Source organism: Pseudonaja textilis, chromosome 1, assembly GCF_049901715.1.
Source record: "Pseudonaja textilis isolate UNSWEBS1 chromosome 1, rPseTex1.2, whole genome shotgun sequence".
Taxonomy (NCBI): Eukaryota; Metazoa; Chordata; class Lepidosauria; order Squamata; family Elapidae; genus Pseudonaja; species Pseudonaja textilis.
Genome location: NC_141990.1, coordinates 212,020,904 through 212,037,624, shown reverse-complemented (window position 1 = coordinate 212,037,624; position 16,721 = coordinate 212,020,904). Strand labels below are relative to the sequence as shown.

General features: G+C 42.8%; 1 protein-coding gene across 1 annotated transcript in view; it reads right to left on the bottom strand.

Moving 5' to 3' along the window:
• ITGB5 (integrin subunit beta 5) overlaps nt 1–8,900 on the bottom strand; it is a 77,731-nt gene extending 68,831 nt beyond the window's left edge. The window contains exon 1 of the mRNA XM_026707946.2: nt 8,311–8,900. Coding sequence (XP_026563731.1) covers nt 8,311–8,392 — 82 coding nt within the window. The 5' untranslated portion in view covers nt 8,393–8,900. The remainder of the gene's footprint in view (nt 1–8,310) is intronic.
• Nucleotides 8,901–16,721: the final 7,821 nt, after the last annotated feature.

Below are 16,721 nucleotides of genomic sequence, written 5' to 3'. Positions count from 1 at the left end.
GCTAGCATGTTAATTATTTCCGCAAATAATAATATTGACAAAATAAGATTGTGCTATGTAAGGACAATAAAGTATTTTTTTCAAAATAAAGATTATGAAAAAAGCATTCCACATATTTCCCATTCCTGTCCTGCATTTAAAGGCAGATAATTATATTCTTTATCTATATCACCATGACTATCATAACGTAAAGTCTCAGAATTTAATTCATTTATTATTTTTGTTACACAAAGCACACTTACACAATCCCTAGAAGGCCTTTTGACAGAATTCTTAATTCCATCAACTCATATTTAAGATGAACTATGTTGTGGGGGCAAATCCAGTATCAATTCTTATATTAACAGTTATGGAGGTTGATTAGAACATGGTAGATCTGAAAGCTAGAAGGTGAAGTAGATGAAGGACAAGAAATAGAAAGCCACATTCATCAATTAGTTTGTTTTCATTAAGAATGAACAATTACATGGGTGGTTATTTGGATAGATTTTTGATCAAGTAATGGCATATGTCAAATGTTCAGCTTCTGTGTCAAATTTCAGACAGTGAGTTGTGAACTAATACTTAATGTGTTAATAATAGAATACACAGTATCATTCCGTTAATAGCATTCTGGAGAATACAATTGAAATATTAAGTTTACAACAGCATGCCAGTTTCTATCCTGACTTGATTTCATCACTCAGAAATGAATTAAATTTTGCCCAAATTTTGCTTGCATTTTACTTCCAGATGTCTTGGATTCAGTGCTTGTTATAACAATGTCTGGGACGTTTTCACCGGGTTCTACAGTTTTTCAATTCTTTTTCACAGGCTGCTTAATTTAGCAGATAGTTCGGTAACTGTGCTTCTTAAATTGTAACTATAAAGAAGGAAATCAATAAAACAGCTAAGAGCCCTCAGATCTACTTCTGCTTTTAAAAGTGCAGTTATCACAATAAGAATATTTGGGGTTTGCATTTTCCAAAGCAGGGCTATGTTAACTCAAGTTTCTATCATAAGGGCATCTTATGTTTTTCACAGCAGTTTCTCCAGTATTTTTTTTATTGCAGTAGTAAACATCTCAATTGCAGCAGCCTATGCTAGCTAGAATCATTTACCAGTTCACAGAATCCCACTGCATTATTATTTACCATAGTTATGAGAGGAGCATTTTCCTGGTTGTCCGTTGAAGTTATTTTTTTTTCATAAACATGCCTAGAACAGGGCCGGCAGGCTTAATTCAGCCAGAATTCTATTTGAGCCTTGAGTGAGCATTTGTCCACACACGTTCAAGAATTTCATCACCACCGCAAGGAATCACGTTTTCCTTTGTAAGTAAGACAAGGAATTAAAAGGCATGATATGCCCCCAAGAAAGATGGATAATATGCTTTTCCAGTCTTAGTCTTCTAGCCTCAGACCATCCACACAAAGTTCTGCTTCCACACAAAGTTAGAAAACAACTTCAAACCAAACTACATTCTTCATCCCATGCTACATTCCAGAGTTGGACATTTTTCAATTTCACGGTGCTTCAAGAAAAGATGTATGAAGCTTAAAAGTGCAGGAATGCTGAATTACGGCAGCAGCTGTTATCAACTAAAGTACCGAAGGATTTTTTTCCTACAAGAAAAATAACCAAATCAAATCCCCTTGTAAAGAAGGAAAAGGATATTAAGATTTACCACCTCAGCCATTAACCTCCAATTATGGGTATTTTAAAAAAATGGGTTCCACAATGTGAGAATTGGTATATTCTGTCTTTGGATAACTATGGAGAGGAAATCACTGAGTTGCTTTTCTGAAATATAGATCAGTCTACTCTAGGGGAAAAAACATCTGTGTGTACATACACACAAATGATGTGAGAAGAGGGTTTTAATTTAATAGTAAAATAGAAGGGTGCAAAGGCATTTTGAATGCAAATGTGCAAAGCTTCCAGGTTTTGAGTTTGACTTATTTTGTATCTTCTGGAAGAATTTCATGCTGAAAATGGGAAGCTTTAAAATGTTTTGAACTCAAAAGAGTTCAAATCAGGGGTGGGATTCTACCAGTTCGCACCTATTCGCTAGAACCGGTTGTTAACATTCTAAGCAGTTCAGAGAAGCGGTTGTTAGAAGAAATTACCGGCCTAATCCTGTAAGGAAGGCAGAAAGGAAACATTCTGGTGTTGCTGACAGAAACTGCCTCTCCGTTTACCCTTATTACATTCTTGGCAGGACGAGACTTCCTGTCTCAAGAACGTCTCTGGAGTTTTTTATTCCTCCTTTGCTGGTACTTTGCTTGTGTGGAGTGAACATTCAAAGTTACAATGACACTGAAAAAAGTGACATGACCATTTTTCACACTTACGACTGTTGCAGCATCCCCACAGTCATGAGAGGCCAGGTGAGGAGATGCGTGCCTTGATGTGAGTGATATTGAGTTGGCCACACCCTGCCAATAACATGACCATCAAGCCATGTCTACCAAGTCACACGACCAAGCCATGCCCACCACCTAAGCTACACCCACAGAACCGGTTGTTAAAAAATTGAATCCCACCCCTGGTTCAAATGGAAACATTTTGCACATCCCTTGTAAAACAGAAACGAGAATCTACAATACTGATAAGTTAGATCTTTTGTCTACTTGGCTTAATATTACATAGACTGATTTATGACAGTTTTGCATAATTTGAGGCAGGAAACGTCTTCACTTTCCTGGGAAGTGCTGTGGCTCGAACACAAGAGTTTCTGAGGCAAAGCAGATGTTGCACTGTTAAGCTACAGTTTTGATATCGTTTGCCCATAAGGGATTTTCCAATACCAAGGAGATGTCCACATGATTGGGAAGACATTAAATAATGCCAGAGTCAGCAAGGATTAATGCGATCTTCTTTGTAATTTTTTTAAACTAAATTGCATTGTGTCAAATGGCAAATAGCCGAGCCATCAGCAGTGTTTTAGGACAGGAGTCCCCAACATTTCCGGGTTTGTGGACCGGATAGAAGAGATGGTGCTGCACAAGTGGAACTTAAATGGAACGTGTGTGTTTTCACCAGCTGCTCACACAAGCAAGGATGCATGTTAATTGCACATACACTAGACAGCTGTTTCTGCAGCCTAGTTGCAAACCCCTCACAGCCTACTAGTGTGCCACAGCCCACAGGTTGGGATCTCCTGTTTTAGGACATAGATGATCGGTAACTATAGTTCTGGGTAGAAGTAAAAAGGGCTGCCATCTGGCATGGACCAAACAGAGATTCTGAGAACTTTAAAAATATGATCTCTTGAAGAAGCAATATTTATTAGTAGAAAAGTATGTCATGATCCAGGTTAGGATCAAGCAATGTAACAACAAGAAAGCAGCCTTGCATCTTTGTAGTTTTCATGGATACCCGAAGTCTTGGCAAAATAGGAATCTGCTGGCCTTGTTAAAAAATCAACTTGGCGCTACCTCAAGTTTTAAAGAAAAGTTGCTCCAAGAGGAGGTTATTTTAATACTAAAAAATGCTATGTATAGGCAGAGATCCGATCCTTTTAAAGGAGTGCAAACATATGACTGGTCTATGTGAGGATTTACTGCTTCTATAAATGGAAGCCAGCTAGATCATTCAAGGAACTTGCCCAAGGAAAGCACGATAGCCTATTTCCTGTTGCAAAACCTCTTCATGGAATAGTCAAAGAATTATTCCAGTGAAATATGCAATGTGTTTTTCTACCAAGCAGCCCTTCTCTCTGTCTATTTTATTTATTCCCAGTTCTAATCTTCAATAAAATATTCAAGGCCAATCCTGACCAACACAAATTTAGCACTGGATATAACTGCACCTTTTATCTTGAGGAGGAGGACTTCATTCCTTCATCTCCCCCACCCCCATCACTAGATCTCTTCCTCGGACATTTCCTTGTAAAATTAAGTTTGTAGATCTTGAAACGTTAAAAATATTGAAACCAGCAGGGTGGTTTTGAGCCAATCTCTCTCTGTCTCAGCCCTAGAAGAGAAGCCAGCCACTTTCAAATGTTGCAAAAGGACGTGTATAGATGAACCGATCCATGTAGAGGCTCATAAGATGGGTATACAAGTAATAATAAGGAAAGATTTTGGAATTTTTCTTACCACTAACCCAACTGCCTTTTACTTGTTGTAGACTTCCAGTTTGCATTTCTCCACATATTGAAATCTTCAGAGTGACAGATTATAGTGGTACATCATGTGTCACAAGGCGAGTTGTGCTCATATTTTAAGAAAGGTGGAAGGAAGGCAATTCAAAACAACATGCGCAAACATGACAATAACACACCTCCCCTCTTTGCTGCTATGTAGCTTTGCTTCTTCCTAGCCATTTTCTCCTGAAAATTTCACCCCTTTTGAAGCACACCCTGGAACAGCAATAAAGCTTTACCCAAAAGGACAAAAAAAAGAAATATCTTTGGGATCAACTGCCATGTACAGTCATGAGCAATCCCTTCTAAGTTACAATGCACTCAGGGGTGGGATTCAGCAGGTTCTGACCAGCTCTGGAGAACCAGTAGCAGAAATTTTGAGTATTTTGGAGAACTGGCAAATACCACCTCTGACTGACCCCTGACCCCATCTATTCTCTACCTCCCGGGTCCCAGCTGATCAGCTGGGTCTTCTTTTGTTGCCCTGAACAGGAGAACAGAGCTGGAAAGCAGGTTAGTGGGGTGGGGAGGGAATGGGGATTTTGCAGTATCCCTCCCCTGCCACGCCCACCAAGCCACACCCACAGAACTGGTAGTAAAAAATGTTGAATCCCACCACTGAAGGCATTCCATGTGAAAATGATTTATAGCTTGCTCTAAGATACATTATAGGGAATACAATACTTTCTACTGTTTAGTTAGCTGTTAACTTAGATCCCTGTTGCATTTGTTAAATGGGCAAAGCCGGCAAATTCAGTGTGATTTATTTACTCTCAGGTAAGTGCAAATAAGAAATACAATGTTCCAGAAACATAACTGTCATCTTCCCATGGTGTGTCCGGTTTGTTGTCCCTCATATCCTGAAAACCTGCCTCGTAGAGTGTCAGAAGGGCTCCCCCGGTGGCTCAGTTGTGGCCTGGGTGGATAGAAACCTATACAGGGAGTCCTCGATTTACAACAGTTCATTTAGTGACTGTTGGAAGTTAACAACGCCCTGAAAAAAAGATTACTTAAAAGGGGATTTTTTTTTTCACGCTTACAACTGTTATAGCATGTAGGCATGTGATCAAAATTCTGCAACCTTGTGACAACCAAACCAGATTCACTTAACAACCATGGCAAGTAAGGGTGTAAAATGGAGCAAAACTCGCGTAACTAATGTTTCACTTAGCAACAGAAATTCAATTGTGGTTGTTAAGTCAAGGACTATCTGTACTGGTCTTAAAACCTCGGTCCCCACTGCCAATTCCTACCCTGCCTTTTTTTTAACCTGAGGCCAGATGGCTGTGTCCTAATTTCAGGGATGCCATCGGTTAAGCAAAGCCATCATTTAAAGACTCCAGCACCACTGCCTTCTCTCTGCGTTCACATCATCAGTCAGCAAGGAACCATCTGCCAGTCACAACACTGCTGTGTTTGGTGGATGGTTTTAACAACAGGCTCGTGCAGGCATGATGTTTTGAATGAATACTGGGCCTATGGGGTGAGTTAAGTCCTGATACTTCCTGAGCCTGTTGGACACATACAACAAAAGAGGTTGGTTTGAAAGAGATAGATAGATTTATAGAATTCTTTATTGGCCAAGTGTGATTGGACACACAAGGAATTTGTCTTGGTGCAAATGCTCTCAGTTTACATAAAAGAAAAGATACATTCGTCAAGAGTCAAGAATCATAAGGTACAACACTTAATAATAGTCATAGGGTACAATAAGCAATAAAATCCTCGGTTTTCCACTCCCAAAGAGAGTGGCCTTGCAGGAAAATGACAAGAGATTAAAGAGGAAGATGCATGTCTGAATATATCTGAAGTGGCCAATCAGGCTTGCCTGATCCCAAACCTTTTGGCCACCTCACTGTCCCAACAAACAGATTTTGAGTCCCTTGAAAAACAATGCAGACATCTAATGGGCTACATGGGGTGGAAAAGACCACTTTGACTCAGGAACAGCAAAGGATGACCTCTATTATGGATTAGGAATGGGCTGAAGGGAGCATCACCAACATGCATTTATCCCAGGGCTTGGACCAAATGGGAACCTAGCAAATTGAACAAGGAGAGATTCAACCTGGAAATACGGAGAAACTTTCTGACAGTGAGAACAATCAACCAATGGAACAGCTTGCCCTCAGAAGTTGTGGGACTGCCATCACTTGAGACTTTCAAGAAGAGATTGGACTGCCATTTGTCAGAAATGGTATAAGATCTCCTGCTTGGGTCGGGGTTGGACTAGATGACCTACAAGGTCCTTTCCCACTCTGAATATCTGTTATCTGAGTAAAAAGTGGCTTTTGTCAGAAGTGAAAGCTGGGTATAACTTCAACAGGGGTGCAAACTGCTGTTTTAAAACATCCCAAGATACACAAATTATTAAAAAAAAAAACTAATTATGGAATTGAAGCTTATTTTTCAAATTGAGAGGTGAAAAAGATCCTTGGCCTCAAATATACAGGGAGAGGCATCACTGCAGTCTCTCTTACATCTTCCGCTATTCAATACTGCTGATGGAAGTGATACAGGACAACCATACCTGATAGTGGTTTTTTTTTTCCTCTGCTGAGTAATCTACTTCTGCAACAAGCGTTAGGAATGGAACTAGCATTTAAAGACTACCCTATTTCCAATCTAAGGTAAAGAGAGGGCAAGCAAAGAATAAGGAGCTAGTAACAAGCGTATTTTCAAAGATACAGAAGAGCTAATAAGCACGTTTGGGCAGTTGATATGAAAGAGAAGTCTTCTTCACTTTGGATTGCCCGCATGTTATTACCAGCCTAGACATCTATGGAAATGTTGCCCAACCTGGCACATTGTTGCACATCTTGCAAGCTGCATTCTCAAGGAGCCACACTGGGAAGGCTGAGCTACAGCTATTTCAAAATCACTAACTGCCTTATAAACACTTTTAAAAATGCTATATCAGCAAACCAAGACCATAAACACTCCTATGACACCCACGTCTGCTTGTCTCAGTTGGGCCGGGGGGACACTAGACAGCCTTCTCTCATATTGCAGAAGTAACTTGGTGATGCACAGCTTTTCTGGAAGTATAAGAAGTGGGATATAAACCACACAGAAGTCACCCTTTGCTATAATGAAAGGCTTCATGAATGCATATAGATCCATCATATTTTCATGTTTGGTTTTCTGCAAAGAAGTTTAGGAAAATTGTGCACCTTTTACAGTTTCAGGGTACTGTAAAATGTGGGTATCGCTAATGAAAAGAAGGACTAAAAGTGACATGATAGCAGTATTCCAATATCTCAGGGACTGTCACAATGAAGAGGGAGTCAAGCTATTCTCCAAAGCACCTGTGGGAAGGACAAGAAGCAATGGGTGGAAACTAATAAAGGAGAGAAGCAACTTAGAACTAAGGAGAAATTTCCTGACAGTTAGAACAATTAATCAGTGGAACAATTTGCTTCCAGAAGTTGTGAATGCTCCAACACTGGAAGTTTTTAAGAAGAGATTGGACAACCATTTGCCTGAAATGGTATAGGGCTTCCTGCCCAAGCAGGGGGTTGGACTAGAAGACCTCCAAGGTCCCTTTTCCAACTTTTGTCATTCTGTTCTGTTAAAAGCTTGGCATGTTTATTCTCCAGGCACCGCTACCAATTCAGGTTCTATTTCTTCAGCTTTTATTTCCCGCAGCATCAATCCGAAAGACTTTGGCAAACTTTAATCAATCCATTTAGCCACTTCTTCATTGCAGCCCTCACTAGAGCCAAAGCAAGCGGGCTTCCTCCAAAATCTCTTGGCCGCTGGATCCATCCTGTGCAAGTGCAGTTGAAGGAACCCAGACCATACAGCTGGAGGGAAAGGGGTGTGTGTTGAATAATCGTCCATCTATTTACTGACTTTCTGGGCTGCTGCTGCTGCTGCTATCGAAACCCTGGTATGTTTACAGGGAGTTCTTACACGTGCTACGTTTACTGTTTTCCATTAACCCCTTCTCTTCCCCTCTTCCCCAAACCCTGCCTGCCGCGAAAAGCAGCATCAAGATCCCCAAAATAAAAATAAAGTTATCCTTTACCTCGGACTGTAAATTAGGCGGCCGTTTGACACATTTGCCCCCACGCAAGATTCACACAACTATGACACCTTGTCGCCACCCCCACTCACCCCCCATCATCCCCGGAGAGAAATAAAATATATTCCCAAAGTCCCCTTTGATTTCCACTCACCTGTCACGCTGGGGCAAAAGGAGGAGAGGACCCAAAGGCAGGCGGCGGCGGCGTACGGCGGGAACCCCCTCCCCAGGGCCATGACGACGATCGCCGCCGGCAGAAGCGGAGGCTAAAAAAGCTTTCGGGAAAAGCCCGGCGTTTAACAAAGGCCACCGCTGCCACGACAGGAGGCACGGATCGGGTGGGCGGCTGGATCGGGCGCGATCCTAAGCATTACTGTCTCTACGGCCGCCGAGTCCAAACCAGCCAGCCAGCCAGGAGGAAAATAAGGCAAAAGAAGATCGGCGCTGGCTGCTTCTTCACATCGTCCGGCTGTTTCCGTCCCGGGCGAATTTGTCCGGTCGCTCTCCAGGGAATCCAAAGTTGCGGGACGGCCTGAAAACAGGCAGATCTCCCAGGACCTTGAAAGCAGCAACTGCCTCCTTCTCTGCCGCCTGGATCGTTTGGGGATGGGGTTTTTGTCTTTGGGCTGCGTTTGTTTCTCCTCAACCTGCCTCCCCTCCCCCTTCCCCTCCTTTCCTAGAGGGCTCTCTGGCTGGGACTCTCTTCCCAAACTCCTGAACTTTCTTGCTGCCCGGGCTCTGAATGGTAAAAATCTCCGCCCAGCCCGCCCAATCGGCGTCCAGCAGCGATTAACTCTTTGCAGCCCTGACGCGAGGCCTCTCCCCGCCTTTTTTTTTTAAAGTGGGGTCAGAATGGATGGGAATGGCATGGCGGCCGCAGGAAAGGCAGTGCTGAATGTAGAAATAACGGAGTCGGAAGGGACCTGAGAGGTCTTGTAGTCCAACCCCCCCCCCCCCCTGCTCAAGCAGGAGGCCTTATATACCATTTGCCTGTCCAATCTCTTTCAAAACCTCCAGTGTTGGAGCCACAATGTCTGGAGCACGGATGGTCCTCGACTTACAACCATTTGTTTAGTGACCATAAGCCTTGGTGGCGCAGTGGTTAGAATGCAGTATTGCAGGCTACTTCTGCTGCCTGCAGTTTGGCAGTTCGAGTCTCACCAGGCTCAAGGTTGACTCAGCCGTCCATCCTTCTGAGGTGGGTAAAATGAGGAGCCAGATTGTTGGGGGCAATAGGCTGACTCTAAAATGCTTAGAGAGGGGCTGTGAAAGCCCTGTGAAGTGCTATTGCTGTTCAAAGTTAAAACGGCACTGGAAAAAAGTGATTTATAACTGACCATCCCTGTAGTCATGTGATCCAAGGGGGGATTCTATCGGTTCTGTCCTCCAACTCCGGTTGTTAGTTCTGAAGAGCAGCAGACAGCATACATAGAGCCGATTCTATGTCTGCTGCTGTTATGGCCCACCCGCCTGCCCAGGCTCTCACCTGACCTTTATTTCCTGCTTTTTCAACCGCAGCTGTTTTGCACGACACAGCTGCTATTGAAAAAGCAGCTGCTCAGCTGTCCGGGCAGTTCAGCAGGTTGTAAATTGCACTCACGCGACTCACGCATGCACGCACGACACAGAGCGACAGAACCGGTAGTTATACCAGTCGGATCCTATCCCTGATGTGATCCAAATTCGGACGCTGGGCAACTGGCTCGTATTTACCACAGTTGCCATACCCCAGAGTCATGTGATCGTTTTTTGTGACCTTCTGGCCGGCAAAGTCAATGGGGAATCCGGATTCACTTCCACTGTGGCAAGTAAAGGCCGTAAAATGAGGCAAAATTCAATTAATAGCTGTCTTGCTTAGCAATGGAAATGTTGGGCTCAACTGTGGTCGTAAGTCGAGGACTATGTGTACTGTAACATTAAGAAATGGTGTTTTCTTATCCGAGGCTCAGAATTTCTGCCTATGGAGCAGTGGTGGGATTCAATTTTTTTTTTACTACCAGTTCTGTGGGTGTGGCTTGGTGGGTGTGGCAGGGGAAGGATACTGTAAAATCTCCAGTCAGAGGTGGTATTTGCCGGTTCTCTGAACTACTCAAAATTTCCGCTACTGCTTCTCCAGAAAAGGTCAGAACCTGCTGAATACCACCCCTGACTTCCCCCCATGTCCACATAAACAGCAAAAATGGCTGCCAAGGAGCCAGGAGGGCTTTTTTGTGTGGGTATACACTATATACATAAGCTCAACCAATAAAATGGTAGCCCTAAATTACAGATATTCTACCTTTCATCGAAGGCTCACCTGGAAAACTGTACACACCAAAACCCTCTGCTCTCTGGACATTTATTACATATGCCTGGGCAGTGATGGGATTCAGTTTTTTTTTTACTACTGGTTCTGTGGCTTGGTGGGTGTAGCAGGGGGAGGATACTGTGAAATCTCCAGTATTTGCCGGTTCTCCGAACTACTCAAAATTTCCACTACCGGTTCTCCAGAACTGGTCAGAACCTGCTGAATAGCACCTCTGCTGTGGAGCCAATTTGTAGCTTTGTTTGAAACTGTAAAAATACTTAAAGCGTGACATTAGAATATTCTGAAACACTGGAGTAATTCTAATATTCTGCAATAGAGGAAAGCAACCTATCTGTAGGTGGGGTTTATTGATAGAACATTCCTAGAAGTATTAAAAATTACTAATAAACTTTTTTAATCATTCAAAACTCTTTGCCAGCTTCTGGTACAGTTTTGGGGCAGCAGCCATCTAGACAACAATTTCAGAAGCATTCCTGATGATGGTGGTGGATGGCTTTGTGCGTAACAAGTAGTTAACATTTATTTTCTCATCATGCAAGCTGTAAAACGCTTGTATCAGTGCTGGAATCGATACTTCTTCCTACATTGGTAGGCCCTTCTTGGGGAACCTCAGGCCCAAATCACCTCCTGATTAAACTATTGCAATACTCTGTTTATGGAGCTGCCCTTCGAGAACATTTGGAAGCTACAGATAATTTGGGACAAATAATTTGGTATATCAGATAACACCTCTGCTTCACAAAGCTGTATTGGTCCCAATAAGCCATCAGGTGCAATGCAAGGTGCTGGTAGTCTCCTATGAAGACCTTATTGGCAGAGGACCATGTTATGTATGGGGCTGCCTTCTATCTGCTCATTCCACCGGATGTGGCAAAGTGTGTATGCTTTGGGTCTCCTCTCTGAAACACAGCCACCTAGTGGCATTGTGGAAGTGTGCCTCCTGATGCTGCCCTTTAGAAGGACATCTTGCTTGAGATCCAGATGACCCAAACCCCTGCTGAGCAATGAAGACGTCGTGGTCTTTCCTCCAAGCACTGGGTCAGATTATTAGCAGATCATGCTGTATGTGTGGTGCAACTGGGTTGAAATTTTCAGGGGCCTCAGCTTTTCTGTAATATGATTTTTATTATATTTTCTTTTTACGTATTGCATTGTGAGCTACCTTATGTCTTAAGACTGACATAGGCAGCTCTCTAGATTCTATAAATAATGCAAGGGAAGTTTGCAGATGATGTCTCCATATATCCATTAGGTTTGTATAAAGAGAGCACAGTCGACTCATGTTTAGAGCATTGGAGGCAACGCTTGGGAATCAAAGAGGGTATCCAAGAGGGTGTCACCGTCATAAGCATCAACTCTATGAGGCTAGGCTGAACTATGTCAGCCAGCTGCTTTGCATTGTGCTAGCCATATTCACAAGACAACTGAAGGAAATTTTTGCTCAGTTCTAATATACATTGTATTTATTTTGCTTATATGAATAAGAATATTGGATAGGTGAGTAAATGGATGGATGGGTGGGTGCGTGGACAGATTGTAGATATAATATGATGTAGAAAACCACTGTTTGTGTTTAGTTTGTTGAATCACACTCTCTGTAAAGCATGAGATAGGCTAGATGTACAATATAGTCATATAATATACCGTATTTCCCCATGTATAAGCCACCCCTTTTTTCCAAAATTTTCAAGCCCAAAAAGTAGGGGGGTGGCATATACAAAGCAGGTACACTTTTTATACGTGAAAAATGCATAAAATAATAAAGTAGGAATAAACTGGTTTTCCAGCAGTATGCTATACTTTTTTGTAAAAATTGTAAGTGACGATACGATTACGAGTGCGAGTACGCGATAGAAATGCATACGCTAGGCATCGGCCTGAATGCTTCGTTCCTACTCTCGTTCGATGCGTGAGATTGCTAGCGTCGCCCGCACCGCTTTCGGCGTCATGACCGAAGTTGTAGATCTAGACGTCGAATTTTGTTTCTTTGTAAATTTTCTTTCTTCATAACTTGTTTCTCTAATAAAATATTTTTTTCAAAACTTCACAGTCCAAAAATTGGGGGTGGCTTATACAAAGGGGGTGCTTATACATGGGGAAATACGGTAGATATAGAAAATCTGTCTAAAATGTAAGATATCTAATTGTTTCCGATAGTTATTTAAATCACACTCATGACATTTTACCCCATACTAGGAACCTTATTTTTTTTCTCTGTTCCTTTTCTCCTAGTAATCTGTTTCCTGGTTTAACCATTTTTTAAATTTATCTTCTAATCTTTCTTAAGCATTGGAATGCATTTAAACTGCAATCAATCCTGTATTAAAATATAAATTATACTGTACTGATTTTTGTGTGTTTAAATGCTTTAGGCCATCCGTAGGAGGGGAATGTAGGTGACCCATAATTGTTCCACCCCAGACCTTTCTCCGTTTAGCTGCATCGATCGCCTCCCCTTCCCTCACCCAGCCTTGTAAAGAGATTAACTTGGTCTCACCAGCACAACACAATGGAACGAAAACCGTTGGGCCTCCCTCTTCAACCAAGCGAGCTAGAAAGTTGCCTGTTTCCATAGGAATGATGTCGTTCTGAAGACCCACCTGAGGCTCCATTTATTACCCCAAGGACTCACAGTTTCATGAGTTGCTGGTCATTAAAGTCAAATATCAAAACTCTGTGAGGCATCTAGGTATTGTTGAATGTGTATAGATTCCTGGCTTTAAGCCAGGCTGTTGACTTAACATAATCAGGAACAGTTTAATAATCCTGCTTGCCAAGAAAAATACAGACTAATATCGTCACTTGCTTGTCAGGCTGGCTTCCTTACCTGGCGTTTCAAATTTATGAGTCATTGCCAAGTGTCTGAATTTTGATCATGTGACCATGGGGATGCTTCCAGTGTTGTAAGTGTGAAAAACTGTCATAAGTCACTTTTTAAAGCGTCTTTGTAAGTTTGAAAGGTCACTAAATGAACTGTTGTAAGTTGAGGGCTCTCTCATAGTATGATAGATACCGTAGATAGATGATAGATAGATAGATAGATAGATAGATAGATAGATAGATAGATAGATAGATAGAGACAGGAGATGTTAGATAGGTAGGTAGGTAAATAGATGATAGAAATATAGAGACGAAATATAGAGAAATATAGAGAAATGTATAGATATTACTCTTTGCAGGAGGAGGCATGGAAGTCAGGGTCAGCATCAAAGAGCTCCCAGGTGGAAGAGGGAATGTAGCTGTCGGAGTGGGGGAGCAGAGACTGCGCCGTCTGTCAGACCTCAGTTGGAAAGTCAACAGCCCCCAGGTCTGGAGATGGCTGATGAGGAAGAGGAGGAACAGCTGGGTCCAGTGCCTGATGAGTGGATCTGCAGAAGAGAGGAGAGCAGTGGAAATCTGTGGGCCGATCCTTGGGACGGAAGAGCCACAGCTGCCCCACCCTAGCTCTGGGGATAAAAGGCAGGGGGCGGAGATGAATGGATGTGGCAGACAACTATTCATCTCCCAGCCAGGCTGAAAATGGACTCTTGAGAGTCCCTTGGACTATTAGATCAAATCAGTCAATGCCAGATCAACCCTGATTGTCCTTTTAGAAGGACAGATACTGAAGCTGAAGCTGAAATACTGTGGCCACCCAAAGGACAAAAGAGCCAGATGTTGGGAAATAACTATAAAAAAGATGTTGAGACTCTAGAAAAAGTACAGGGAAGACCAACCAGGATGATTAGGGAACTGGAGACTAAAACATATGAAGAACGGTGACAGGAACTGGGCATGACTAGTCTAATGAAAAGAAGGACCAGGAGAGACATGATAGCAGTCTTCCAATATTTCAGGGGCTGCCACAGAAAGGAAGGAGTCAAGCTATTTTCTAAAGCACCCGAAGGTCAGACAAGGAATAATGGATGGAAACTGAACAAGGAGAGATTTAACCTGGAAATAAGGAGAAACTTTCTGACAGTGAGAACAATCAACCAATGGAACACCTTAGCCTTGGAAGTTGTGGGAGCGCCATCACTTGAGACTTTCAAGAAGAGATTGGACTGCCATTTGTCAGAAATGGTGTAGGGTCTCCTGCTTGGGCAGGGGGTTGGACTAGATGACCTACAAGTTCCCTTCCAACTCTGATTATCTGTTATCTGTTAAGATGGAGAGTAAAAGGAGAAGGGGATGGCAGAGGATGAGATGGTTAGATAGGGTCATTGATGGAATAAACATGAATTGGGGCAAACTCTGGGAGATAGTGGATCAGGGTGCCTGCTGTGTTCTGGTCCACGGGGTCACAAAGAGACAGACATGACTTAGCGACTGAACAACAAAATGCAATACATAGTTGATGGTTGGAAGGGGTGTGCATGGGTGAATGTTTCAGTATTATATACAACATTGGTCAAATATGAATTAGTCTGACGTGATTGGTTTATTATCTGCATTTTCTAGCTTCACGTCCTTTTCTGTCTTAGTAAAGAAAAGCAGCTTATCAAGTGACTGAATTAAATTAGAAAAAGAAGGTGAGCTTTTTTCCCAAATTGATCAGGTCTCTTATTCATGTGAAATATGGATGGGGACGAGCGGGAGATTTTCCGTTCCCCAGGAAGAGGTTGTTCAATCTCTGGCTCCAGTTTTCTTCTTCTAAAGAGGGCTACTAATCCTAAGTAGCCTTGAAGAACATGATGTTTGTCCAAGTCCCCACATATATTTTTATTTTAATCAATGAAAGCCATGCTAGGGCTTAAGGAGTAATAAGACAGCACCTAATCAGAGGAGGCCCGCCTATCAACGCGAATAATCATTAACCTGCCAGCAGATAAACTGAAGGAAGAGGCATAACATTGGAACAAAGATAAAGGCCTGCAATTTAGCAAAGCAGCATGGAAAAAAATAAAATAAAATGCCTCTGAAACACTGGGTGATGTTGTTTTCCAGTTTTATCCTACGTTTTACTTTTCCATGGCTTTGGGGCACAAGGTCTGAGTTTCAGGCCCAATCAGGAAACTCTGCCTTTGCTGTTTTCAGGAACCGCTTCTTTCTCCAGCTTGTGGTGGGGCAGAGAAGGGAATGAAACTGCTCCAAACTTGATTGCAGAAAAAAATACGACTTCAGCAACAGAGTGGTCAATGCCTGGAATGCGCTCCCTGACTCTGTTGTTACATCCTCTAACCGTCCACTCCTTTAACCTTAAACTATCCATTATTGACCTCACCCCATTCCTAAGAGGTCTGTAAGGGGCGTGCTTAAGTGCACCATCGTGCCTCCCATCCCTGTCCAAATGTCTCCTTTTATTCGTACCTATTTCCTGTATTCTTACTCATGTTTATACTTATACCTATTATCTTGTAAGTGATTGACAAATCAAATCAATCAATCAATAAAAATAAAATAAATAATAAATAAAATAAACCCAGGGGTATCCCTCTGAGTCTGGGTCCCATCATTCTCCCCAAAAAGAGGACAATATCTCGATCCACTGCAGCTAGAGCAGTGGTCGCCAACCAGTGGGCCGGGGACCACTGGTGGTCCACGAGGAAATTTTGGTGGTCTGCAGAGAAATGTCACCCCCAAAGCACCCCGCAAAGCAATCAATCCAGGCTGCACGGGAACACAAGACTGTGCCACGCACATGGCCCATGGGAACACAAGTCTTGCATCGCATTGCGAACAACAAGTGGGGGAAGGGGGGAGGGGGGAAACTTGTCCCACATGCCTCATGCACCTGGCCTGGCCACCGGGCTGCTTCTTTCTGCTTCTTTCTTCTGCTTTTGGCTGCATACAAGGAAAGCAGCAAAGTCTTTCTCTCCCCCCAATTCCTCCAGAAATTAGTCTTTGGGAACCTGCAAGGCATCCTGGTCCAAGAGGTTGCACTGGTGTGACAAAGACTCATTTCTGGCGGAGTTTGGGGGAGAGAAAGAAAGACTTCTGCTGCTTCTGCTGCTTTCCTTGCATGAAGCCAAAAGTTTCTCTCTCCCACCTCCCCTTGAGAACAGAGCTGGATAAGGTATCATGCGATCCCAAATAAAGAATGATTGATCGTTAGGAAAACATGGCGGGGAATTTTCCTGCAGACTTTTTGGGGGATTTTCCCAGGGTCTCTGGTCTGCGGGATTTAAAATTATGAGTTTGGTGGTCCCTGAGGTCCAAACGGTTGGCAACCCCTGAGCTAGAGCACAATCTTCCCAATTAGTCATAGGGTAAATGGATATTTGGGCCCAAACTGAACCTGTGAGGCAGTCGCTTTGTGAATAAGCACGCGTATTTCA